At 50.7% G+C, this 27,589-nt stretch overlaps 2 protein-coding genes across 2 annotated transcripts in view; one reads left to right on the top strand and one right to left on the bottom strand.

Moving 5' to 3' along the window:
* NEURL1 (neuralized E3 ubiquitin protein ligase 1) overlaps positions 1-9,332 on the bottom strand; it is a 66,968-nt gene extending 57,636 nt beyond the window's left edge. Inside the window, exon 1 of the mRNA XM_087823927.1 lies at positions 9,237-9,332. Within this exon, the coding sequence (XP_087680053.1) occupies positions 9,237-9,321 (85 nt within the window). The 5' untranslated portion in view covers positions 9,322-9,332. The remainder of the gene's footprint in view (positions 1-9,236) is intronic.
* A 14,221-nt stretch (positions 9,333-23,553) lies between these two features.
* On the top strand, positions 23,554-27,352 carry CALHM3 (calcium homeostasis modulator 3). The gene is made up of 3 exons (XM_016219849.2): positions 23,554-23,840; positions 25,937-26,192; positions 26,873-27,352. Exons 1-3 carry the CDS (start codon positions 23,554-23,556, stop codon positions 27,350-27,352), a joined length of 1,023 nt encoding a protein of 340 aa, XP_016075335.2.
* Positions 27,353-27,589: the final 237 nt, after the last annotated feature.

Raw genomic sequence — 27,589 nt, 5'->3', positions numbered from 1 at the left:
GAGTGGCCATAATAGCATTCTGGGGGCAACAGATGCAAAGAAGCTCATCCAGGTAAGCCAGCAGACACACGTCCCTTCCCTTCTCCCTTCATCCCAAGGAGGGTCCTCTCTCTTCCTCCTGCCCTAGCCCCACACAGTCAGCCTTTGTGACCAGCAACTTCTTCCATGGACAGAGAAGCAAGGGAGCAGCCGCTTAATGATTTTCTGCTGAAAGTTCCTTGGCCTGCAGGGCTGAGATGACACTGGCCTGGACTCAGCCCCTCATCCTCAGCAGCAGTGGTGAGCCAGCCCTAAGCTCTGTCCTTGAGCAAAGGGGCTTGTGCTAGGCTCCCTACCAGTAACACCCTTCACCAATGTCCCCCATGCCCAGCTCAATGCTCTCAGTTGAGGGTGGTACAGCCCTCCCTGGGTTGCTTTTAAAAATATGTGACATTTTTTTAAATGTCACAGTGACCTTTAAGGTGGCCAGCGGCATTTAACAGGCAGGGGTAGGGATGCTAAATGAGAGCTCCACGCCCAACATGCCAGGAGCACCGCCTCTAGGAACATGAAGCTGACCCTTACTCAGTTTCAGATCACTTCCCTAAGGAAACCTTCCCAGGCCCTCAAACCAGGTCAAGTTCCCCACCATAGCTCCCTAGCTTCTCTCTCACACCCACCCCTTATCCAAATGTAACTGTTTGGGTGAAGATATAGTTGAGTGGGGCAATTAAAGTAGTGGATCCTCCACCCTCAAGAAAGTGGAGCGTAACTCTCCACCCGTTAAGTGTGGGCCACCCATGGGCACCTTCTTCGAAAGAGCACAGTGTGGAAAGGGGGGAAAGTGTAACTTTGACTTTACAGTGGGGAAACCTAACAAGCACTACCTCAGCCATGAGCTCAAGGTCAACATCATGTTGACAGCATGCACTGTTAATATGCTGGGATGAAAATGGCACTTCACCTCTCTGGTCTTTCTCTCCAAAACCTGTAACCACATCTAGTCATGGGAAGAACAACAGAGCGACAGTCTACAAAGTACCTAAAACTGTCAAGGTTTTGATGAGATGAGAAAGTGTCACATCCAAGAGGAGCCTAAGAAAACATGACAACCTAATATATAATGTGGTGAATAAAGATATAATGCAGCATCCTGTACGGGATCCTGTACAGAAAAAGAACATTAGGGAAAACTGAGGAAATCTGAATAAAGTATGGACGTTAGTTAATAACAATGTATCAATATTAATTCACTGTCACAAATGTTCCATACTAATGTGAGATTGTTAATAATGGGGGAAACTGGGTATGGGGTATGTGGAAGCTCTCTGTGCTATTTTGCAATAACTCTGTAAATCTAAAACTGTTCCAAAATAAAAAGATTATTTTAAGAGAGAGAGTGCTCCAAAATCAGAGAGATCGTGGCCAGAATCCCAGCTCTACCTCATACCAGCCATGTGAGCCTCAGTTTATCCACGCATAAATGGTGGGGAGAGGGACTGGGGAGGGGGAAGGGACGGGGTGGAACGGGTCATTGGGGAGAAAAAGGGACATCTGTAATATTTTAAACAAAAATAAAATTTTTAAAAATAAATAAATAAATGGCTTAATAATCATACTTATTCACATGGTTGTTTTAAAGCTTAAATGAGATAATAGGTGTAAAAAGCTTAGCGCAGGCTCTGGAGCACAGCATGCTAGCAGTTATTGTCAGATTCTGATTCACTTTCGTTCATGTCGTTGCTGTTCCCGTCTGCCTCCCCCACTGGAGGGGAAGCTCAGGGCAGCGAGCCCGCCTCTGCCCTGTGTACCACCGCATCCTCTCGCCGAGGACAGCATCTGACCCGTCGCCGGTGCTTAGTATGCATCTGTTAAACAGAATGAGCCCTGTGCCTCACAGCATCCCTGGAACCCCAACCTCACTCTGGGGCAACTTCAATCGGGGAGCCCAGCACAGAGCCTTGCTTACCCCCAGAGCCGCAGCTAGAGAAGAAAGCCAAGGCTGCCACCTGCCTCCCAGTGACTCCATCTATCCCCTCCTCCTGTCCCAGCCCTTCTTTTCTCTCAGCCCCACCCCCACAGGCCTCGGCACCTGCTCATCTCCCGAAGCAGCAGGATCCGGGTAATGACCTCAGATAAGCATCTTTTAATAAACCCCGTAGCTGGATCTGTCATCCAGGGACTCCAGTCTCCCCCTCACATCCTGTTCCCACCCCCACCCTCATCTCCTCCCACTTCTTGGGCAGGCCCATTAGGGCTTCTGGCCCCACCAGGCAGGTCCCCAGAGCCTCTGGACTCTGGCTTGCTAGAAAATGGCCAACAGGCAACACAGGCTATTCCACAAGCCTCACCCCCCTCACAAGCCTGAGTTCTCAGGGGCCTGGCTTGGCTCTGCCTGTGCCACCCAGCCTGACTGCTGGCCAGTCCACTTCTCTCCATCCCTGCAGGCAGGTTTCCCAGGTGTTACCAAGGAGACCACTTGCATCTACCCAGGGTTGCCAAAGCAACCTGCTTCAGTGAGAAGCAGCCCCTCATCCTCTAGCTCCTGGGTGTGCAGGATCAGGAATGAGAGAGTCACCAACCAACAAGAAATAGGTGCAGGCAACTGGCACACCGGGGTGGAGGTATCCCCTGGGCAGTGACAAGATCCTGCCTTCCTTCCTCCCCACTCTTCCTCTTCTGTTACCACTCTTGCTCTTCCTGCCTCCATCTTGAGTTCTGTGATCTGGAGCCAATGCCTGGGCCTCAATGTGCACATCTTGGAAGTGGGCACATACCATCCCAGAGGGTCAGGGAAAAGAGAGCTCCCCATATGCAGAATTTCCCCCCAAGACCAATTTTCTCCCTCATGGGCTTTGGTGTCCTGGGTAGAAATCCCAGCTCTGCTGTTTCCTAGTTCAGTGTTTCTGGATAAAATTCTTAACACCCATTAGTCTCAATTTTCTCACCTATAAAATGGGAATAATAATACCTACCTCACATTAATTGGGAGATTAAGTGAATTAACCTACATGAATGTACTTAGCATAGTACCTAGGATCAGGATTTGGGCTCCTTAAAAATGATTTTTTTTTTTTCTGATGAGCAATGGCCCTGCTGACCATGGCCATAAGTCGGAATGCTTCCAGACTCACCCACGGCAACCCTAGATGACGTTGTCAGCTTGGCTGCCCTACCCAGCCCTTTAGCTTGGTCTAAGACAGAAGCCCTGCAGCCTCCATTATCCTCTCAGCGGCTCACGATGCTTCATCCCCTCCACCCCATTGTGCCGTTGCTATTTAAAAGAAATCACTATACTACTCTGCTCAAAAGTCATCCATGGCTCCCACTGCCTACACGATGAAGTCTAAACTGTTCATCCTGACATCCGAGACCCTCCAAATTCTAGATCCAGCCCAACTTCAGAGACTGACATGTTCATCTCCCCACTGGGGACCCCCAACCCAGGCAGGAGGAATTGCTCATTGGTCCTGCACACACCTGGCATTGTCCTGCCTCTGTGCCTTTGCTGTCATGCCCTTGGTGAGGTGCCCTTGCAGCTCCATCCCAGACCTTCCCTATCCGATTCCAGATGCCTGATCTCACTCACTTCAAGAGTGACAGAATGAGTCTGTTCTGAGGCCCCACAGCCTTGATAGTTCTTGGACCTTGGGGTATATCAGAATGACCTGGGGTTTAGGGGGTCCTATCCCCCAAATATTCTGAGACAGTGGGTCAGGCCTGGGGGCTGGGGACCTGCATTGTAGACATGATTCCAGCTGATGCTGATGTTGATACAGGCAGTAGAAAAACATCACTTTGAGAAAAGCCCAAAGAAACAGAAAGTTTCCCTTGAAAGTGTCTGTGTACATGGCTAAAAACCCCATAGGGAAGTGTAAGGGGCAGGGGCTAGGAAAGAGCATTAAAAACTCCATGATACTCCCTCACCTGCTTCTGGAGCCCTGTCCAGAGACCTGGAGATTGCTCCCCAGTTTCTTCCCCACAATGGAAGGCAAAACTCACTAAGACTACATTCTATGGGGGCAGGATAGTATATGTATTGGTCACAATAGTGAACTCTAAAGTCAGAGAGACCTGGATTTAAATCCCAGTTCCATCAGTTACTAACTGTGCAGTCTAGGGAAAGTTACTTAACCTCTCTGAGCCTCTCTTTCCCCATCTATAAAATGCTGACAATGATGCCACCCCTAGTAGGTTGTCAGAAAGATATCAATGCAAATAATCTAAATTTAAGTACGTACATGGCACACAGTAACTGCCCAATACACAGTAGCTATAAATATTATTGGTATGATTAACAATTCAGGGTTCAAAGGTCAGGACAAGGGCATGGGGGCTGTCTCAGCCCAGCCTCTCTGAAGTTTGGGGTAGCAGAGGAGGCCTCCAGCCCCCTCTCTCAGGTCTGTCTGCTGCATCGCTGGGGGTGGAAAGCTGAATGAGCTCACCTAACCTGTAAGGGTCATGACAACCAAGGAAGGAGCCCAAACAAGGGCTGTGGAAATATCTGTGGGTTGGCCAAGGAACGGAGGCCTTGACTATCTTATTATAGCAATGTCGGTCATAACCTTGAAGGCTGTGGCTAGAAGAGGGGCATGATAAAAGGAGTACTTAGGGCAGATCAGCCTGGCAGCATCAAAGGAGGAACTGAAGGCAGAAAGGCCAGCTCTGGCAATATCTGTGCTGAAGACACAGATCAGGGAAGTAGCAGTGAGAAGGTGAAGGCTGGGAAAGCGCGAGGACCTTATCCGGAGAGGAGGTACCCCGACTCCCACCCTCAGAGAGCAGTGAAGAAGTTCAGGGACTGCAGACAAGTTCATGTGACTCACTCTGGCCCACCTGGTAGAATCAAGGCACCTTGGCTAGCCGACCTTAGAGGCCCCTCTGCTGGCCAGGAGCTTCAGCCAGCAGGAAAAGAGACTCTGGAAACAACAGGTGTCTTGCTGGAGTCACACCCAGCCCAAGCTGGAGAGGTATAATCTCCCTGTGGCTGTTACAAACAGTAGCCTTGTGAAATGTCCAATTCAAGAAACACCAGCGTTGAGGACATGGAAGGTTCACTCCTAGGTATATACCCTAAAGAACTGAAAACACGTGTTCAAACAAAAACTTATCCACAGGTCTCCGCAACAGCAAAATCCACAAAAACCAAAAGGTGGAACCAACTCCAATATCTATCAACTGACAAGTGGATAAACAAAACGAGGCATCAGAAACAATGGAACGGTATTCAGCCAAAAAGGAAAGATGCATGTTTCAACATAAATGAACTCTGAAAACATTATGCTAAGTGAAAGAAGCCAGACGCAAAAGGACAAATATAGTATGATTCCATTTATTTGAAATGTCCAGAATTGGCAAATCCATAGAGACAGAAAGCAGTTGCCAGGGATACAGGGGAGGGGGTAAGGAGGGCTGACTGTTTATTGGGTACAGGCTTTTCTTTTGGGGGGATAAAAATATTCTGGAACTAGATAGAGGTGGTTGTTGCTTCAACATTGTGAATGTATTAAATGCCATTGAACTGTACACTTTAAAATGGTAAAATGGTAAAAAAATAAAATAAAATGTTAAAAGGGTGAATTTTATGTTATGTGAATTTTACCACAATAAAAGGAAAAGGTGGGAGGTGACCCATCCAGTCCCCATTTATGGATGACCACTGGGGCTGAGGAGCCCTCCCTAAAGGTCTTCTAGTTACTGTTCCCCCGACACTTAGCACCAAGCAGACAGGTACTCGGAAAGAGCTGGGGAAGGAGGAAGATCTTTATTCTCTGTATTTGTCTCCATGAAGCATGAACCCCCTGCCCAGTCACACTACGCCCGTCACTGAGAATATACACACACACTTACCCGTTCCCACGTTCAAGCCTTTGCTTTATGCCCCTTTCCCCACACTCCTCCCCACACCCTAGGATCCCACTGCACCCCTCCCATGCGCCATCTACCCAATGTCTGCAGCTCCCTACATGTCCAGCTCAAATCCTTCTCTGATCTCCCATTTCTGACCTCTGCTCACACACACCTGGCATTTCAACAGTCCACCCCCAGGGCTTGATCACATTCCCTCCCTCAGCCTTGCAGTTTCAAGTAGATCTTCAGCCTGTGAATGCACAGGGATGTCAGGAGCCCTCACCTCTGAGCCAGGCACAGAGCAGTTCCTCAGAACTCTCTGTTGGTCCTGAGTCCAGAGCTATACCTTAGGCCTCTCCCCTGGACCCTCCTAGATCAGCACTTACTCAGTCCCCAGTGGGAATAACCAGCCATGAAATGAGATCAGTGTGTCTCCAGGAAGAAGACCAAGGTCTACCACCCAACAGGTAATGGGCGACAGACAAGCCTTGCTTCATGTCAGCCTGACAGCCAGGCCAATCTTAGATCTCCAGTGAGTCCCAGGCTCCCTGTTACACCAGGCCCCTTGCAGCTGTTTACATTAAAATGGTGAGAAATCAAAAGAGATTATGATTATAGGAGAGAGAGAAATCAAGAGTTCCCTGCCCCCAGCAAATTTCTGGGTGGACACTGCTAAGAGTTAGAGCTGAATTCTGGGTGAATGAAAAAGAACCCCAACAGAACTCTGGGCGTACAGTCTTAGAATCACTATCGATATTCAAGGCCAACACCAATAAAAGCGGAATGGAATTCTGGATGACCACTGAGATAACATAGAAGATGCCTAGGCCAATGCTGATACAGTTAGAAGAGAATTTGGAGTGAACACTAAACCACCACAGAATGGAGCTGATGGCTCTGTTAGGGTGGAGGGAAGTCAGCTGAGAAGGAGGGTCAGTAGGCCCTGGATGAAGGATGGAGGGCGTGCTCTAATCCTTCATCTCAGGCTAGAAGAGCAGAATCGAAATTCTCATGACCACCTCCAGCAGGTGTGTGGTAGGGGCAGGGGAGAGTGGCTTCTAGTAAGTCGAGCCTGAAGGGAGATGGGCAGGGAGAGGGAGACTGCTGGGAAAGAATTTCTCCACCATTTGCTCCCATAGAAAAACCAATCCCTGCAAACCAGGGAGGCAGCAGAAGGGGGGTTTCCCAAGCCAGATAAGTGGAGAGTCAGGCAGAGGAGTAAGCTAGGGTGGTATCTGGGAGGTGAGAGGGCCTCAGACCCTCTCCTGCCCACTCCCTCCCTTGCCAAAGACCCCAGCCACAAAATCCTCCCATTCCCACAATCCCAAACTTTAGGTAAAAAGCGGTGCAATTATCAAGACCTTCTCTGGGCTTCTGTAGGGTCAAGGATGGAGCAGGACCTTTGGAGGGCACGTTGTGAGCGTTAAAGCACCAAGTCAGCTCATTGGCCCCCAGCTAACTCCTGCCCTTGAAGGACTTAGCCTGGCTTTGCCACCTTCTCTTGGCTCACCTACTGAGTAAATGGGCCAATCACTGTCCTTTTCCCTCCTTTTTCTCACTTGTCACTGAACTGGGTGATGTCCACATCTTCCTCCATCATTAGGAATCTGCTTCCAATGCTGAAGCAATCTTTATACATGCTAAGACTTACAGTTTATTTCTGATTATAAATAAATAAAAATACTTGCTTATTTCGGGAATGAGCAAAATATTAAAAAGAAAATAAAAATTTTTATATGATCCCACTACCTAGAGGAAGCCATTGTTAACCTTTGCAAACTTTCTATGGTTGATTTTGTTGGCATTCATATCATTTTTGGTTTTGTTTTTAACAAAATTAGGATCTTACAATCTATACAACTTTGTATCCTGCATTTTCAACTATCATGCTGCTGTGAGGATTTTCCCAAGTTATCAAATATTCAGCAAAAATACTATTTTAAAGATTGCATAATACTCCACCAAGAGGATATACCATGATCACAGGACTGTTAGGTTGTTTTCCTAATATAAATAACACTGCCATGAACATCTTAGCCTGGTGAATAAGTACCTGCCTGCATATCCATTTCCTTAGGATCAGTTCCTCTAGGTGGAATCACAAGGCCAATGAGTATGGTATTTTAAAAGGTCTTGACATGTACCACCATATGAATTTCCAGAAAACCACAACAAACCCATTGATTTTCCCGAGCCAAGTGAGAGCTGAAGTTCTGAAAGGGTTGGAGTTAGAATGCAGGACGGTGGTCCCGTCTCTCCTCCTCTCCCTCAGTCTTGAGGGTTAACTGTCCAGCAAAAGAGAGGGCAGAATTCCAAGTCAGAAGATACAGGTCTGCAGCCTAGCTCTGCCTCTCCCTTGCTTTGGGAATCTGAAATAAGCATCAGTTCTCCTCAACTCTAAAATGGGTCTGATTGGTGCTGCTGACTCCCCAAAGAGGTTTCTTTGCTCACATGAAAGTTCTTTGCAAACGTGAACGCTTTTTGTCAAAGGGCATTATTATTATCCTTCTCATAACCTGGGGGGCTGAAGAAGTGGGCTGTTCTTTGTGAAAGCCCGAGGACTCTTAGTCATCAGAACGCCCAGAACATGTGCTGGCTAGTTCTGAGGGTAAGGAAGCTTCCTGAAGGGAATCAGTGGGGGCTGAAGGCCTTGGAGGACCCAAAGGTCAGAGACAGCACTGAAAGCTGCAGGGCCAAGAACCGGGCCTAGGGTCTCCCTGGGAGTGCTGGGTGGGTAGGGGACTCAGAGGGCAAAGACCGCCCTGGTAAATGTTCCTGTGTTTCAAGGTTCCCGGCCCTTCCTTCCTATGATTCCAACTGAACATCTGGCCTTTGGGGGAACCAGAAACCAAGCTGATTCAGTGGATGCAAAAAGTCAACAACTGCAGAGGACCCCAGAGGCCATCAGCTCTGGCTTTTTCTTCCAGGCTGCTATCAATCAGTAGTGGATTTTTAAGACCCTCCCGTTGGAAATGCAACTAGTGCTTCCAGCGTGACCTCTCCAGCCCTGGGCAGGTGAAAACGGAGACTATGATGCCTCCCTCGAGAAGCACAGCTGGCCCGCCTGAGCATCCAGCCACACTGACCTATCCACCCAGCAAATGCCCTTCCTCAAGCCTGCACGCTCGGCAAGCACCATGGCCCGAGGGGAGTCCAGTGACGTTCCCTGTACTGGCAGGGAGAACTGCGCAGACCCCGCGCAGCGCCATCCTGCCGGGTTTCCGCCGTCACCACAGGCCGCCCCCCGCCCCTGCCCACCTCCACGGCCGGGGAGGGACACACGTCCTGTCTCCAAAGACGCACAACAGGTGGCACCTGCCCGGCCTCCCCAACCACTCATCATCTCTCCCTGCCCCTCCACCTGCGCCCCAGTCCTCCAGCTGCGCCCGGCCCCGGCGGAGCCTTACCTTTGAGGTTTTGGGGGTGGCCCCGCGGCGGCCGGCTCGGGTTTCCTCGGGGCAGAGAGGGGATACTGGAGAAGTTGTTACCCATGGCATCCGGCCCCAGGGGGTTCGGCGCTCGCGGGGGCCCGGCGAGGCTGGGCAGGAGCGGAGGCACCGTGCAAGTGTGCGCGCGCGCGCGGGCGCGAACCGCCGGGGGAGGGCCCTGGCGAGGCTGCGGCCGGGGGCGGGCGGGCTGCTCCTCTCCTCCCCGTCTCCGGGCTCCGCGGTCCTCAGAGGGTCCTGCCCGCCTCGGGGGCTCTGGTGCGAACCGCCTACCTGCCTGCCATCGCCTGCGGCGGGGGCGGGGGCCGCGGGCGGGCCCCTGGGTCCGGGCCGGCGGCCCCCGGGGCTCCCTCCTTCCTCCGGCTGCTTTTCGGGTTCCGGTTGGTGGTGGGCGGCGTGGTGGCTCCCGCGCGCTCCCCCGGGGCCATAGAGTCAGGGCTCCGGGCGCGGGCGCTCAGAGGCTCGGCCTGCCCGGCGGCTCGGCGGCTCGGTGACTCGGAGGCAGGCTTGGTCCCCGCCCGCGGGGACAGCCGCTGCGGCGACGTGCGTGGCGCCTTACCGCCGGCGAGTGCATGGAACGGGGCTCCGCGGAGCGCCGAGTGTGCGGGGCGCTCCCGCGGCCGTTGGTCTCCTCTGGCGGCGGAGCTCCAGCCGCCGCCGCCGCCCCCTCCCCTCGCCCCTAGCCGTCGCCAGGATGCCCTCGCTCCGGTTGTTATGGTGACAGCTGCGCTGCTGAATGAGCGTCTTAGTGACACGCGCGCGCCAGATGTGGCTCGGGGCGCGCCGCGTTCCTGGCCGCCCCAGCAGGGCGCGGCGCCGGAGGGGGCCGGGCAGAGCGTGGGCTCGGGGCTGGGCGCACCCCCCACGGACAGGGGGACGTGGCCTTGAGGAGAACCGGTACCGCAAGAACACTGAGATCCCTGAGTGCCAGGCGCAGCGTGAGAAGCCCTAATTCACAGTTTCCCTGCGCCAGGTACATAGCGAAAGCTCAAGAAGAAAACTGTTTCATGAGTGAGTGGATGGCTGAGTAAGTGAATCGAGGTTAGGAACCCGGGCACGTGATCTTCCACTCTCAGATCTGAAGGGGCGAGGGCTCAGAACAACCACCCCAGCCTGTCCGGCTGCTGGACAGACCGTGTCGGGGACCTTTGGATGAATACAGACCGAACCTAGGAGACTAGGTCGCAGGCCAAGCTGGGGAAACAGATCTCAGGGACACATCATCAGAGAACCACCACCAACTCTGAACTGAGTGGTTCTGTCAGCCATAAGAGGCGGGGGAGAGAGACCTCTGTGGGCTGTAGCAGTCAAAGGAGACTTTCTGGAGGAGGGGGCTTTGACAAGTCTCCTGTTCACGTGACTCTTCCATCCTATAGCTCAACACTGCTACCAGGAAGCCTGCAGGAAGAGAAAAGGGAGTGATTCTCCTCCTGCCTGCACATGGGGCATCTCCCTCTCCCAGTCCATCGCCAAGCTCCCCACTATCCCCCGGACCACGAGCCTTCCAGAGAGAGGATCTGCCTTCATGCTCCTCTAGGACACCTCTGGCCCTGAATCAGTGAGGACGCAGCTGGCAATAGGCATCTCATCCATCCTCTGATGGAATGTTTTTCCCTCAAGTCTCCATATGAGGGCTCCTCATTACTCAGGCATGATCCATGTGTCGCCCCCTCGCCTTCCCCAACTAAAGAACTCTGCCACTCTCAGTCACTTTCCTTACCATTATTCTGTTTTATTTTCTAGAATTAGTCTGAGAGTAGCCTTTCCCCCTTGTTTATGTTCTGCCTCCCCCACTAGAACATAAGCTCTGTGAGGGGAGAGAGCAGGTCAACTCCATTCACCATGCTGTCCCCAACCCCTGGGAAAGTGCCTGGCACATGACAGACTATACAAAAATACTTGTGGAATGGATGAATCCCTCTGCTTGCCAGCAGAAGCACTCCACTAAGATCCCTGGGAGGAAAGCCTCTGGACTGCCCTTTATTTCCCTCCCCTGCCTTCCACCCCCCACCCCATTGCAGGCATCACATCCTTAAATGTCTGGGACTCCAGGCGAGCTAGAAATATCCGTGACAGCTGCTCTCTGGGGTCTGGAGAGAAAGACAGCCCCCTTCCCCACTTCCAGCCTCTCAGATGCCAGGATCATGTGCCCAGCCAGCTGCAGAATGGACATGGCAGGTCAGGGGTGCTGTCTTATTTATGGGCGTATCTTCCAGAGGCTCGCTCCCAACCGATGACTCATAGGTCAGAAATTCATGGGCTCTAAATGGCAGCACACTCACACATTTGCACACATCTCTGCACTCTCTTGCACACTTACTTTTACACAAGCATGTACACACCCTCCCGTGCACTCATATGCCCCATGAAGTCTGCTGGAATGAGGTCACTGGGAGCTGCTGCTGGCATCACAATAAATCTGAAGGCTCTGTATAGACAAGACTAATTCCCGTGTGTGTGTGAGGTGTGAGGCCCTTGGTAAGATTCGCAGACAGTGGCTGAGGGGAGGCTCAGGCCCATCCTAGAGCGTCACCCTCCCTGCAGGGAAGAGGAGCTGAAACGTGGGCCACGGAATGGTGGGGGGTGATGCCCCAAGGTAGAGGACAGCAGAGATGTCACAGGCCCCATGTGGTCTAAACCGGAGGCTGTGGGCAAAGCAAAGGAGAGATGGAGAAGGTCAAAGAGAAGTGAAGGCCAGAAACAGGTGTTGCTTGAGGAGCCCAGAGGCAGCAACAGGCTCTGCAGCTCAGGGCAGCCTCAGCCCAGGGGGCGCCACAGGAAGGAGATAAGCACTAGGGGCCAAGGCAGGAAGTTTAGGACAGGACAGAAACTTCCCCTGACCCGTGAGGGTTGAGGAGACACTGGGAGTATCAATAGGGCTGGGATTAGATGAAACAAGTGGGGCATCCTTGGTGTGAAATGTGAGGAGGCCCAGGCCCTCAGGGTCCTGCAGTGCCAGCCCTGCCCTTGCTTGAGCCTGAGAATGAGTGTCGCTGAAATTTTGCACCCTGGGCAGCCTCCCTAGCCCATCCAGGGAGCTAGGTACTATGGGAGGGGACACCACTGTCAAGTGTCAACTGGGTGCAAGTCTCTGCTCAGGACCTAGAGAAGGCGATGTGACTGCATGGGCCCTAGAGAAGCCGAGAGTGGCCCCTCTGCAGGGTCCTGTGCCTCAGAAATCCTTTTCTGGCAGGGGCTGTGATTAGACCCAGTTTACAGAAGCAAAGAACTCCAGCACCCTTCTCCCCCTCCCCCCAGCGCCCCCACCCCCAGCACACACACACACATACACACACATGCACAGGCTGGGCAGAATCCCAGAGACCTTCAAGCCATCCACCAAGGTGGATGCCAGCAGTCAGGGAAGTGGCTTTCGTGGCCCTGAGGGCCCTTCCCAGCCTCATCCAAGAAGGGAAGAGAGAAAAGGAACCTGCCAGGAAGACTGGGGCTGGAGGAAGTCACCCTTTTGCTGGCTTCAATGGAAACTATTAATACCCAGAAGGTGGTGTTCCAGCACCTGTCACCATGGCAACCCCACCTCCCCAGTGGTGTGGATTCTGAAAGTGGTGCCCAAGGAAGGGGACGGGTTTGAGTGCAGCATACATGCTTGCGTGTGTGTACATGTGTGTCCTGGTGTATGCCTGCGTGAGTGCTCTGAGAACCCACACCAGCGTGCAGCGGAGGGAGGACCCCAGCGAGCACCCAGAGGGAACCGGCAGGGGCTCCTGCAACAGCAGCTCTGGCCTCCACTCTTTCCTCTCTCTGCCTCGCTCCTCTCCCCCTCTCTCTTCTAGCTGGCTCCGTTCTGTCTCTCTTCCTCTTCCTCTTCCTCTCTCTCCCTCTTTCCCTCCCACTTTTTGTCTTTCTGACCTCCCTGCCCTTCTCTGCTTCTCTCCACCCTTCTTTGTCTCTTTGTTTCCTGGCTGTCTCTCTTCTCCTTTGTTCCTTGCCCTGTCTCCTCCTGCTGGTTCACCTCTCTCTTTCTCTTCTTTCTAACCCCCCACAGCTCCCAGGTCAGTTCTAGTCTTGAAGAGTCTCCATGTTGATCAAATAATAAAATATTTCACTGACAGTCTCCTTTCTTCCTTCCCTGAACTCTGGGATGCTAAGTCCAGGACCAGCCACAGGGATGGTCCCCACCAGGCAGGCAAGAGCAGGGTTCATCTAAGCCAACCTCCCCTAAATTTGAGATCACCCTAGTTAATAGCATGACATCTCCCTCCATGTCAAGAAACTAACCTTAAAATAGGAAACAGCTACAACCATCCCTAGGCAGAATACAGGGGCCCCCCGCCATCCCCAAGGCCCACCCCATAGTTATCAGGGCATCGGAAAACTTATACAAGTTTGTCCTGCCTGAACTGCAAGGGGTCTCTGAACACGGTAAGCGGAAGAGTGCCTGATACTCAACAAATATTTATTCAATGAATCAATGAGTAAATAAACCAGTAAATAAACCTATCTATACAGCCACCCAGTCAGCAAGAGAGTCTTGCTCAAACCAGCCCACCTGGCCAGTTGCCTTCTCAACAGTACCTTTTGCACAAAGCTGTCCCTGAAGCCAGGCCTTCCCTCTGCAGGTTGGGGATCTATGTACCCATCTTAGCATGGAATGGGCAGCATAGTGCTTGTTCCTAGTGCTTTGGAATCTGGCATTGCTCCTTGTCCCAGTGACCATTTATTGAGCACCACCTGCATGCCTGGCACTGTGTGAGATGCAGTCTCCCTGCCAGCAGCATGGGGGTGCCATCCTGTGCTTTTGTGTCCTCCAGTTCAGTTTCCCACCTCCCATGGCTAAGTTTCGGGCCAAACACACAGTAGGTCCCAATATTGTCAAGATGTCAGTTCTTCCTACCTTCATCTAGAGATTCAATGCATCCCAATTAAACTCCCAGTAAGTTATTTTGTGGATATCAACAAATTGATTCTAAAGTGCATCTGGAAAGGCAAAAGTCCCAGAATAACAACACAATATTGGAGAACAGAATTGGAGGGCTGGCACTACCCAGCTTCAAAAAGTATTATAAAGCTACAGTAATCAAGAACTGTGTGGGACTGGTGAAAGAGTAGACAAATATAAATCAATGGAACAAAAGGGAGAGCGTAGAAATAAACCCACATAAAAGAAGTTGACAGATATTTGGCAAAGGAACAAAGATAATACAATGGAGCAAAGAGTCTCTTCAAAAAATGGTACATGACCAACTGGACATCCACATGCAAAAAAATTAAGCACAATCATTATACCTCTCACAAAAATTAACTCAAAATGCACCACAGACCTAAATGTAAAATGCAAAACTATAAAACTCCTAGAAAATAACATAGGAGAAAAATCTAAATGGCCTTGGGTTTGGTGGTGACTTTTAGATACAACACCAAAGCCATGAACCATAAAAGAAAGAACTGATAAGCTGGACTTCATTAAAATTACATTTTTCTGCTCTGTGAAAGACACTGTCGAAGAAATTAAAAACAAACCACAGGCTGGGAGAATATAGTTGCAAAAGGCATATCTGATAAAAGACAATATACAAAGGACTCTTAAAATTCAATAATGAGAAAACAACCTAATTTTTTAAAATGAGCCAAAGACCTTAATAGACTCTTCCACAAAGAAGATAGGCAGATGGCAAATAAGCACATAAACGGATGCTCCATATCTTATGTCATCAGGGAACTGCAAATTGAAACAACAATGAGATGCCATACACGCTTATTAGAATGGCCAAAATCCAGAACCTGACAACGCCAAATGTTGGTGAAGATATGGAGCAAAAGGAACTCTCCTTCATTGCTGGTAGGAATGCGAAATGGTGCAGCCACTTTGGAATACAGTTTGGTGGTTTATTAGAAAACTGAACATTCTCTTACCATCAGATGAGGCAATTGCTCTCCTTGGTATTTACTCAAAGGAACTGAAAGCTTATGTCCTCACAAAGACCTGCACAAAAACCTGGATGCTTATGACAACTTTGCTCATAATGGCCAAAACTTGGAAGTAACCGAGATGTTCTTTAGTAGGTGAAGGGATAAATAAACAGGTACATCCAAGCAATGAAATAGTATTTCGTGCTAAAAAGAAATGAGCTATCGAGCCATGAAAATAAATGGACGAACCTTAAATGCATACTGCTAAGTAAAAGAAACCAATCTGAAAAGACTACTTACTGTATGATTCCAACTATATGACATTCCAGAAAAGGCAAAACCATGGAGATAGTAAAAAGATCATTGAGCAAGTGGCCCTGGGGTGGGTCACAAGATGCTAGACACCTTTGAAGTCACTACACAAGTTTCCCAGACAGGGGTACTCGTGGTCCTTTTTCTGGTGTTAGGCATTTTCTTTTCTGTTTCTTGCAGACACTTCCACTTGTCCTTTTAGAGGCAACGTTAGGAATGCTTGGCAGCAGGCCTGGGTTTTATCCATGGGCACTATAGGCCCAGGACTTAGGCCTACTCAGTACTGAAAAAAACACACAAAACATTACTGGTTCCAGCCCCGGCCAGGTGGATCAGCTGGGTTGGAGCATCATCCCCTACACCAAAAAGGCTCTGGGTTCGATTCCCAGTCAGGGCACATACCTAGGTTGCAGGTTCAATTCCCAGTATGGGAGGCAACTGATCGATGTTTCTCTCTCGTATAGATGCTTCTCTCTCTCTCTCCTCCCCTTCCTCTCTCTAAAATCAATAAACATATCTTCAGGTGAGGATTTTTTTAAATTACTGTTATCAATGCAATGCAATGTATTGTTTTCTAAAAAAAATTACTGGTTCCAAATTATGATAGGAAAATTTAAAAATCAAAATTCATAAATGTTACTTGCCTACAAAACATAATGTTGTGTCAACATCATTAATCGTTAAATGAGTACTCATAAAGACTTCATTATGTTACAAGACAATCGTAGGTTTTTCTCGCTTGGCAAGAAATCCAACACATGCATGACTGCTTAGAAATAAAACCAGTTGTAAATTCAATGAGTTCCTTGTAGTCCAGTGATTCGAAAAACCAAACTTATAAAAATCCTTTCAAAATGCTTAAGGAAGGAAAATTATGTTTAATGTGGGATATGGTATATTTTAGTGTGTTTGACCTGATAGGGTTCGGGTCCAAAGATAAGAGTTTGGGGGTCTTACAATTGACCCTGGACCTAGGGGCTGCCTGCCAGATGGTAAGTCTGTCTATGGAACAGAGAAAAGAGCTGGAGTTCCCCCTCCCTGCACAGCCATCTCCTACCCCACCCTGCTTGGGTGGCAGCCCGCACTGGCCTGCCCCGTGTCCTGTCCAGCTTTCCCTGGGAAAGCTTACAGGCATTCCTCAAATATCATCCTCTAACTAGAACGCATGTCCATAAGGAGCAGTTTCTCAAAGTGTGATCAATTAATGACTTTCATGAGATCTACTGAGCCAGATTCTCTTGGGGCAAGGCCTGGAAATCTGCATTTTATTGACCATCTCCCCCTCTACCCTGCTCCTTCCCCTGTGGACGATTCTGATGCATGCCAAGTTTGAGAATCATTCATCTACGGTGTGTGTGCACCCTGGAAGAGGGTAAGATGACCTTTTTAAAAAAAATAGACTATTTTTTTAGCAGTTTTAGGTTCACTGCCGAATTGAGTGGAAGGTAGAGAGATTTTTCCATATACTCCCTACCCCCACACATGTATAGTCTCTCCCATTATCAATATCCCCCACCAGACCAGTACATTTATTACAACTAATGAACTTACACTGATACATAGTTATCACCCAGAGTCCATAGTTTACGTGATAGTAAACATACTTGATAGTGTACATTCTATGGGTTTGGACAAATGTATAATGTCATGGTTCACAGTCCTAAAATTCCTCCATGCCCTGCCTAGAAATCCTTCCCTCCCTCAGCTTCTGGCAACCACTGTGACAGGTGATATTTATGAAGCACTTAATTATATGTACAAGGCCTTGGTCTAAACATTTCATCTGTATTAATTCATTTAAGCCTGATAAGAACCCTGTGAGAGAGGTACTATTATTATTGTTATTATTATTTTATTATTTTTATCATCAACTCCACTTTACAAATGAAAATCCTGAAGCTTAGAGAAGCTAAGACACCTGCCTGGGAGCTGACAAGTAAAGCACTGAGGTACAGCCTGGGCTGGTCTGAATCCAAATCCCGCCCATATTGTTCCTGCCCCAGAATGAGAGCCCCAGTGCCAGGCTGAGGAGGACACCTGGTGCAGGCAAGGTGTCCTCACTGAGTTCCTGAACCAGCCCCTCCTGCCTGAGGGACCCTTAAGGCTCCCAGGCACTTTGGCTCAGCCCTCTGGAAGTTAGCAGGGAGCACACGGCCGCTAATGAACACAAAATAGATTTTTCAAATAACAAAACTGAAATCAAAGAAGAATCCTCAAAGTGGTGGTAATACCCCCAGCATGCCTTGTCTCTCATCGATGTTTTAAATGACCTCTACTTGGCCAAAAAAAAAGCCTTTCTAAGAATGTTACAAAAACCAGAGAATCATAAAGGAGAAGTATGATAAATATGACTACATAAAAATTTAAAACTCCTTCATGGCACAAGTTGAGGGACAAATAGGAGTCAGGAGGCACATCTCCAGTGCCTTCAGTCCCCCCAAATGCCCTCCATCTGTAGGCCCTGGGAACAGACATTTCCCCGTTCCTGCTGGCCGGGTAGCATCTCACTTCCATCCACCTTTCCCGAGAGGTCCTCAAGGCTCTCTCCTGGCTCGACCTTCACCCAAAGGCGCCTCATGGGGGCCTCTCTTCCCAGAGAGAGTGGCCTGTGGAAAGTTTTCTCCCAGGGGCTGGAGTGTCCCGCAGGAGGGAGTGTCCCTCCCTCCTCCTTCCCTCCCTCCCTCCCTGCCTCTCAGTGTCTCTCTCCAGCCACCAATAGGTAGCGCTAGAACCCCACTAGAATCCCTTTGGTTTCCGGAAGCTTCGGGGAAGCCCTCAGGTCAATCAAACACATCTAAGAATGTTTACAGGTTGCTCATTTCCTCTTTCAAAACAAGAGCATTTGGGGGGAATGTATCCTAGTAGCTTCCATTAACTACTTCCTGTAAAGAAAATTTGTCAGTGAGGAAATTAGCCCTACTCTTTTTTTTTTCCTTTTTTTTTTTTTTTAATTAATCCTCACTCGAGGAGTAATGATATTTTTTCCACTGATTTTAGAGAGAGTGGAAGGGGGGGAGGGGGGAGAGAGAGAAACAACGATATGACACATAGACACATCCACTGGTCGCCTCCCACATACGCCTGACCTGGATGGGGATGGGACCTGCAACCCAGGTACATGCCCTTGACCAGTAACGGAACCCTCGACCCTTTGGTGCGCAGGCCGAGGCTCTAACCACTGAACCACACTGGCCAGGGCTAGCCCTACTCTTTAGCCACCCAGATGTTACCCTTTGGGCACATTTGCTTCTCTGAGGCCACCTTCTCATGTTTCATCCTGAAATTGCATCTCCAGAGGAGCCCTCCCCACCACAGTAGCTAGACCAAAGAAGGTCAAACCCACCAACAGAGATTCTCCCAGGATTGAGAGAGGATCTCCCCAAACTTAAGCCACACTGAGGTGCTCCACTGTCTGCATCTGTACCTGATGTGGGCACCTGTGTGTGCCCAGCACCAGCACAGCACCTGGCCCTCTGCAGATGCCAGTGAACACCTGTTGCTCTGTGGACAGAGCTTGAGGATGTGTGGCCAGTAACAGAGGTGCTTCCTACATGGGCCCTCTGAACACAAAATTACCCCCTCAGAGCAGGGACTTGCCACACCCAGCCCAGCACTGTCCCACAATCACCTCTGCCTCTACTCCACCAGGATGGCTGAAGGGCAGTCTCAGAACTCTCATGAGTTGCACGTAGACAACTGGGGAAAGGGGACCCTGGAGTCATTCTGACTGGTGTTTATGGAGTAGAAGTGGAATTCAGACAATCCAGCCAGACCAGTGCTCCTCCTCCCAGAGCACCTCACCTGTTTTTGTCCCCAAGTCTCTGCATTTGGCCCAACACCCAGGGTCCCACGCCAAAACGCCAGCCCCCCTCAATAGGGTCTGGGAACAACTTCATTTCAGTTTAGTCAGAAAATCCATGTTTATAGCTTGTTAGTTATGTAGGAAAAAAAAAACATGAAAATAATATTATAAAACCAGGCTTGTCTCTTTCTTCTTCTGAGAAAGGAGTTAGAAATGTACTGTGAACCAAGAACGTTGTTCCACATTCTGTAACCTAGGGGGTGAAGATCAAAAATTTAAGTGTAGAAGAATGTTCAGGGTTGAATTTGGTCATTTTATTTTGGGTAAGTCATAATATTTTAATCTTCTTTTAATATTTTACCAGTATTTTAATCTTATTTATATACAGAAATGTACTTTTTAATTCATAAATCCACTGCCCAGATAAACCTTTGTTGATCTTTTAAAAGTAAAATTCATAGGTACACATTGTTTGAAAAGTCAAACAGCTCAGAAAGGTAGAAAATTGAAAGAAAATAATAGTCTCCCTCACCAACCACCCAATGGTAGTAACTATCAACATTTCTTGGGTGTCCTACAAGCAAAAAGTATATGCATAATACTAAACATTTTTACATATTTATATGTACTAAACTGTGCTTTCTTAATTTATCAGAATCTAGAGGCTTTCTCCTATGAACACAGATTTGCGTGTTCTTCTAATGGCTGTATAGACCTCATTTTGTGACAGTGACATAATTTATTTAAACAGTCCCCTGTTGATGAACCATAGGTTCTTTCCAGTTTTATTGCCATTAAAACAAAGCTATAATGAATAGCCTTGTTCGTTTATCTCAGCTACTTCTGCATATCTATCCATAGGGCCAATTCTGAGCTATGTAACTATTAGGCCAAAGGACATGTGCATTAAATTTTTGTTTTAAATATGTTGCCAAATTGTCCTGGAAAACTCTTATAGATTTGTACACTTACCATCGGTGTATAAAAGTGGCTGTTTCCCTAAGCCCTCATTGACACTGAGAATTATTAATCTTTTATTTTTATTTTTTATATTTTAAAGAATAGTTTATTGACTTTTAGAGAGAGAGGGGGAAAGAGAGAGAGAGAGAAACATCAGTGTGAATCCAACATCAATCTGCTGCCTCCTGCACACCCCCTACTGGAGACTGAGCCCAGAACCCGGGCATGGGCCCTGACTGGGAATCGAACCAACAACCTTTTGATGCACAGAACTATGTGCAACTAACTGAGCCACACCGGCCAGGGTTGATCTTACCGTTTCTAACAACTTGGTGAATTTAAAAAGGCACCTGGTTGTTTAGATTGTATGGAATTATAAATGAGAATTAGAATTTTTGCAGGATTGGGACCATGTCTTCCTTTTCTATAAATAGCCTGTTGACACCCTTTGACCATTTTTCTCAAGGCTTATTCACCTTTTTTATTGATTTATATGCTCCCTCTACACATGAAGGAAAATAGGTCTTTGTGTGGCACATACGTGGCATTAATCTTATTTCCAGTTTATTATTCTCACTTTGTTTATTGGCATTTTGCCCCCAGAAGTTGAAGCCTGTTTTACGGCTATGAACTGTGTGTTCTGTTCACAAAGGCCTTCCCCAGCTTCTGATTATGAATAAATTCACCTACGTTTTCTTGTATAATTTTTATTATTTTAATTTTTATGTTAAAGTCTTTGAGCCATTTGGGATTTATTTGGGTACAAAGAATGAAGTAGAGATTCAGTCTGAAATTTACCCAAATAGTTATCCAGCTGTTCCAGTGCCATTTGTTAAATAGCCTCCCTTTCAGTTTCATTATTTTTCCAGTCCCTTAGGGGCCACAGGACTCTATATAGTCACCAGAGTGGAGTCTATGTAAGTGTCACATGCTTTCCCCCAGGTCTGCCAGAGACAGACCAGAGAGGCCTGGCACACAGATCCAGCAGAAGCCTCTGTCATCAGGATAAAAGAGTCAGGTCTCTCAGACGGAGAAGGCACCACTGCTCTGTTAGACACCAGGGAACAAAAGCCTCCCAGGCCTGAGAGAGAACTGGGACACGCATCCAATGTCTTCCTTTTGAAAGAAAGAGAAAAAAAGAAACCTCAGGGGAGAGTGTACTCACTGTATAGAAAGAAGAGACACAACCACACCTGTATTTCTGAAGATGCACACTTATACACTTCCTACACACATACGTACCACTCATGTACACACATGCACCCACAAGGACATATACCACACACACCCCACTCACACATCAGATACTCTGATGTGTGTTTAATCAGGGAAAGTGGGGATATTTCCATTTTCTAAAAGTCATTTGGGAATAGGGTAGTCAGTGCAGAGGCAGTGATCCTGGTGAACCTCGTGGAGGTAACAGGTCAGAGCTGGGCCTCTGCGGCTCGAGAGGATTCAGAAGGGCGGAGTCCTTGCTGCTCTAGAGGGTCGGCGAGAAGCTGCATTCAGGGGACCCAGGGTCTGAGGAAAGAACCACAGTGATACACAAAGTTAACTAAAACCATTGCTTGGAGTCCAGGATGCCAGCTGGTCCAGGCTGGATGGAGTAGGGGGTCAGTGGGGTCAAGGCCATCCCAGTCCCTGAGGTTTTCCTTATCTCAGGGGTAGCCCTGGGCTGGCAGTGAGGGAGCCAGAGGGATGAAGACTGAGGAAGAGACCGCAGGGTTGTGGCCCACCCCCATGCTCCAGGCCCAAGGCCCATTGATCTGTAACCCCAGCGACAGCCCCATGGGCTCCTGTGGATGCCTCCTTTCCTCTCCCCAACCAGGCAGCCAGTGTCAGGCCTGTGGGCCAGTAAGACAGGGGTGCTATGGGGTGGGAAGCAGGGGAGGAGGGAAAGGTAGAAAGACAGGAAGAGGGAGCAACAGAGAGAGAGAGACAGAGATAGAGACAGAGACATGCACAGAAAGACTCAGAAACACACACTGAGGGACACAGAGAGTTAGAATGGGAGAGAGACAAAGGGAGAGGGACAGAGACACAGAGAAATTAAGGGCAGGACCTACATCCCACTCATTTGCTGCCCAGGAGCAGACAGGGCCCACAAGGACAGGTCAAGAGGTGGGCAGACAGGACAGAGCTAGAGAAGGGGTCTGAGCACCACTATCACAAAGAACGAACATTCACTGTCACTTGCTATATGTTTAGCACCACACTGGATACTGCAGAGAACAAAATGGTGCAGCTCCAAGTCCCTGTGCTAGGAAAGATTACTAACAGGCTGAGGTGGCCTTTCCTGGGACCAAACAGTTGATCGAGGCCCCCACAGAGCTGAGGTCACCAAGGGTGGCTTGGTGACGGCTGCATCTGAGCTGCCTCTTGAACGTGGGAAGAAGGGGCATGGGTTTTCAGTGGAGTTGGGAGGACACGTCTGGATACAGTTAGGAGGGCCTTGAATGCCATGCTTAGGAGGCTGCGGGAGCCCCGGTCACACTTGAGCAGAGGAGTAAGGTAGTGGAAGCTGTAAGTTAGGGAAACCCGACCTAGAGAGCAGCAGAATAAAATGGAGCAGAGGGTTGCCGGCACCCACTGACCCTCCTGGCCTCTCCCGTGACACCCAGTGTCTGACACTACATTCCAGCAACCCCAAACCATTGGCCACACCAGGCTGCTTCTCACCTCCGTGCCTTTGCCCATGGGGAACCCTCTGCCTGGAAGGCCTTCCCTGTCCAAGGCCTTCATTGGCAAAGCTGAAACATGGTTTAAACTCTTCTCAAGGGGTTTCTCTTCCAGGAAACCTTCAGGCAAAGTTAAGTGCCCCTCCTGGGTCCTCCCAGCATGAAAAGCCAACATGAACTCTCCCCGGGCTCAGCAAAATCAAGTCATGTTTTCAACCAAGACCAGAAAATATAATCGGTTCCATCAGTCTTGGCCTTACCACACCCAGAATTTGCCTGTCCCCCGCCCGACACCCCTCCAGCCGTCAGGCCTCAGTATCCGCACGCTAAAGAGAGGAGGGAATAGGCTGGGGAGAGATGGAGTGACAGGGCAGGGCACATTTGCCTAGAGGTGCTTTGGGCTGGCTGGTCACAGAGCAGTGACTCATTCCCCAGAGAGGAGGGGACCAGCACTGGGGACAATCCCCAGGCATCGGAGCCTTAGTGGAGAGCTGGACCCCAGGGCTGGGAGCCCGGATATCACCTCCTCTTTGTCCCCCAGGTTCTTGGAAGGGAAGAACCTCCTGGGGGCCAGACTCGCCCCCAGCATTGGCCAGGAAGGCAGCCGAAGCCTCACTGTCCCCCACCCACGCCGCCCGGCCACCGGACAGGAGCCATGGATAAGTTCCGCATGCTCTTCCAGCACTTCCAGTCCAGCTCGGAGTCGGTGATGAATGGCATCTGCCTGCTGCTGGCCGTGGTCACTGTCAAGCTGTACTCCTCCTTCGACTTCCACTGCCCCTGCCTGGCGCGCTACAACACCGTCTACGGCCTGGGCCTGCTGTTCACTCCCCCGCTGGTCATCTTCCTCTGCGGCCTCCTGGCCAGCCGGCACTCCGCGGTGATGGTCGAGGAGTGGCGCCGGCCCGCGGGGCGCCGCCGGAAGGACCCAGGCGTCATCAGGTGCGACCCCATTCCACCCAGAGGCCTGTGGCCATTGTCAGGCCCCACCCACACCTGCACAGGCACGGCCAGGGGCACCCCAAACTCTCACCCTCCCCTGTGGGCATTGTCAGGGCCCCCCACCTGCACAGGAATTGCCAGGGGCACCTCCACACCCTGACCCTCCCCTGTGGACATTGTCAGGACCCCCCCAACCACACAAACACTGACAGGTGACCCCCAAATCCCTATCACCCCCATGGGTGTTGTCAGGCCTCCTCACCTGCACCCACAGGCACTCTCACCTGTGCCCCCTCCTTTCCCCAACTAACATCATCAGTTCAAGAGATCCATTTGCAGTTTCCACTCCAGAAACAGATATTTCTGTCATTTGTTACCTTTCTGTGCTAGAGACATATGAATGATACAAGATTCCCAAGAATTACCCACATCACATCTGTCACTCTGGCCATGGGTTATACCTCACTACATGTGTGAAGGGCCATCTGTGACATGTATAGGGGTTTTGCATGTAGGGAGAGGCATGGTTGGCTTAAAAACTGCATCCCTCTCCCATAAGCTCCCCAGGGCAGCTTGTACTGTCCTCAGAGCCTCCCACCTGCTGGGTGACCTCTATCAAAATCAGTTGATGGAGTTTAGCAATTTGACTTGCTCCCTGGCCAACACTCAACACCGACTCGGTGCCAAGCTCTGTGCGTGCACAGCCTCTGAATTCTCACTTCAGCCCTGGGTCTGCTCCTATATATGATCCATTTCTAAGGATAAGGCACCTGAGGCACAGAGAAGTTAAGTAACTTGGCTGAGCTCCCACAGGTAGGAAGAAGCACAGCTCACTCCACTGCCTTTAGTGTTTCAGAAAAAACATCTAAGTACTCTAAACCTGTGGGCAGTGGCAGGAGGGGCTTGGTGGGGGTTCGCAGGCTCACCATCTCCTCTTCCACCCTATGCTTTGACATGGACAATTGAGGTGTCCTCAAGGGCATGCAAGGTAACTTCATGAGGAATCCTCAGTTCCCCCTTCTAACCACACAGCCCCCAGAGAAAATGCTGGAGCCTCCCCTGACTACAGCATATTTATAATTCACTGCTGGGCAGGTCATACGTGCACGCACACGCACGCACACACATACACACACACAGCATTCACCATTTTGTTTGTTACAAATGAAAGTTAGAAACAGCTGCATCCTGTACACAAGCAGCCTCTGTTTTGTGTTCCTCAGGGGCTCTGTGCTCCCTGTCATCCAGCCACAAAGGGAGGGTCACATGCACTGGGTGTGTCCTTGACCTTTTTCTTTGGGAGCCAGTGGTTGCAGCTCTACTGAGCTCCTGTCCTGTGATCAACACCCCATTCAGGCCCTGAGAGGGGCAGAGTAGGTCAGGAGAGGCATCTGCGGAGAGTCAAAGGGGAGTTTCCTGGATGCTGGGGGAGGTGTCCAAGGTGCTCTTGGGCATGGCTGTCTTAGTTTAGGCTCCCCTCAAAAGCAGGCCCTGAGAAGAATGTGATAATGAGTGGGCAACTGGGGTTCAGTCCTTCTGGGGACCCTCTGAGAGAGTGGGTAGGATATATCTCAGAAATGTCGCACTGAGGGTTAGGAAGGTGGGGGTATTTATTCACCAGGCCCCACCCTTCTTGGGTTAAAGGTTGAGTTGGGGGTTGTGAACTTTCTTGCAGCCTGGCCCTAAGGCGGAGAGGCTCCTCCAAAGCTTTCAGGCAGAGCCAGGCAGGTGATTGAGGTGGTTGAGGTGGGAGGCCCTCAGGCCTCCACATGAATAGGAACTATAGGCCAAAGCTGTAGATGCCTCTGGCTGGGCAGGGCACCAGCAGAGTCTGCTACAAGGCCCAGAACGGGAAGAACACCAGCTCCCCAGTGTTGCAGTCCTGGGACTCCCAGGGCCCCAGCCCTCCTTCCTCCTTGCCCTCTGCTGCTGGGACCCCTGCAGTGGGAGCTGCAGCCATTCCTTTGATGTAACTAAGAACAGTAATTCCCAGCCCTCCTGGGAAGTCCATCCTTGCATCTCTCCTGTAGCCTTCCTGTTTCAGCTGAATTCCAGATGCCCTTTGTGACACCCCCCCCCCCTTCCTCTGCTCCCAGGTATATGTGCTCCTCTGTGCTGCAGAGAGCGCTGGCCGCCCCCCTTCTCTGGATCCTGCTGGCCCTCCTTGATGGGAAGTGCTTCGTGTGTGCCTTCAGCAGCTCCGTGGACCCTGAGAAGTTTCTGGACTTTGCCAACATGACCCCCAGCCAGGTTCAGCTCTTCCTGGCCAAGGTGCCCTGCAAGGAGGATGAGCTGGTCAGGGACAGCCCTGCTCGAAAGGCAGTGTCTCGCTACCTGCGGTGCCTGTCACAGGTAATTTGAAAGATCCTCTCCCGGCCCTCCCAAATGTCCTGCATGGGTTCCGAGGGATGCGGAAGTAGAAGTAACTTCCTGCAGCCCCTGCCCACTGCTGGGGACACAACCAAGGAGCAGGCAGTTCCCAGGGGGATCAGGAACATGACTCATGCATAGGACAGTGTTGGGCCTTAGGAAGTGGGCGCTTGGTCATCTGTGCTGACTCACCCGGGACAGAGACCAGGTATCCATATCCTCCAGGAGTCAGCAAGGCCGGTCCTCGGGAGGCTGGATGGCAGAAAGCGCTGGAGATATACTCCTCTGTCCACCCAATACACACATTCTTCCCGCCCCTCAGAAATAACACTAAGCACCTTTTACTGAGCACTTACCTGTCAGGCACTGTGTTAAGCATTTCGCACGCACTCCTTCATTGAATTCTCAGAACGCTCTGAAGCGGACGCAGCGATTATCGTCCCATTTCACAGATGAGGAAACGGAGGCTCCCAGAGTTTAGTTCACTAGGCCAAAGTCACCCAGCTTGGAAGGGGCAGGGCAGGGATCTGAATGCACGTTATAACTCCCGACCCTCTTACCCGCCTCCCTACAAGGCAGGGTCTCCCCAGAGGCCTGCTCCCCACGGGGTATCCACCTCAGCGCCGCGCCCTGCCCACACCCACCGTTCCCCCACCCTCTAGGCCATTGGCTGGAGTGTCACCCTGCTGCTGATCGTCCTGGCCGTCCTGGTCCGCTGCCTGAGGCCCTGCTTTGACCAGACAGTCTTCCTGCAGCGCAGATACTGGAGCAACTACGTGGACCTGGAGCAGAAGCTCTTCGACGAGACGTGCTGCGAGCACGCGCGGGACTTCGCGCACCGCTGCGTGCTGCACTTCTTCGCCAGCATGCGGAGCGAAATGCAGGCGCGGGGGCTGCGGCGGGACGCGGGCGCCGAGCCGCCCGGGGCGTGCGAGCCCCCCGAGGGCGCGCAGGGCGAGAGCGGGAAGGCGCACCTGCGCGCAGTCTCCAGCCGGGAGCAGGTGGACCGCCTCCTGAGCGCCTGGTACGCGAGCAAGCCGCCGCTCGACCTCAGCGCGCGCCCCGCGCCCGGGGGGCGTGGCCTCAGTCACCGCGCCCCCGCGGCCCCGGGGACCAGGCTGTCCCAGCACACCGACGTGTAGCTGCCGGCGCCCCCGCGCGGCGTCCCCGCGTGAAGTGTGGGTGCTGAGCAGGGCCGGGGCGTTCCAGGCTGCGGGAACCCCAAGGCAGGGCAGCCTAACCCTCGCTGGCCCCCTTCTCCAAAATAGCCCCATCTCTGGCCAAGTTTCTGGGTGTGGCCTCCCCTCTGCTCTAAGGCAGCGCTTCACAAACGTGAATGTGTCCCTCCTGCAGCGGGGCTTCTGTGAAATGCAAATTCG

Source organism: Miniopterus natalensis, chromosome 14, assembly GCF_054644295.1.
Source record: "Miniopterus natalensis isolate mMinNat1 chromosome 14, mMinNat1.hap1, whole genome shotgun sequence".
Classification (NCBI taxonomy): Eukaryota; Metazoa; Chordata; class Mammalia; order Chiroptera; family Miniopteridae; genus Miniopterus; species Miniopterus natalensis.
Note: the sequence above shows the minus strand (reverse complement) of the source record. Positions and strands in the feature narration are given on the sequence as shown.

Excerpts from the sequence above, each read along its gene's own strand:
- CALHM3 (XM_016219849.2), top strand. The coding sequence starts at position 23,554 with ATGGATAAGTTCCGCATGCTCTTCCAGCACTTCCAGTCCAGCTCGGAG. Across the intron at positions 23,841-25,936 it reads AAGGACCCAGGCGTCATCAG|GTATATGTGCTCCTCTGTGC; the intron begins GTGCGACCCCAT and ends CTCTGCTCCCAG. Across the intron at positions 26,193-26,872 it reads ACCTGCGGTGCCTGTCACAG|GCCATTGGCTGGAGTGTCAC; the intron begins GTAATTTGAAAG and ends CCCACCCTCTAG.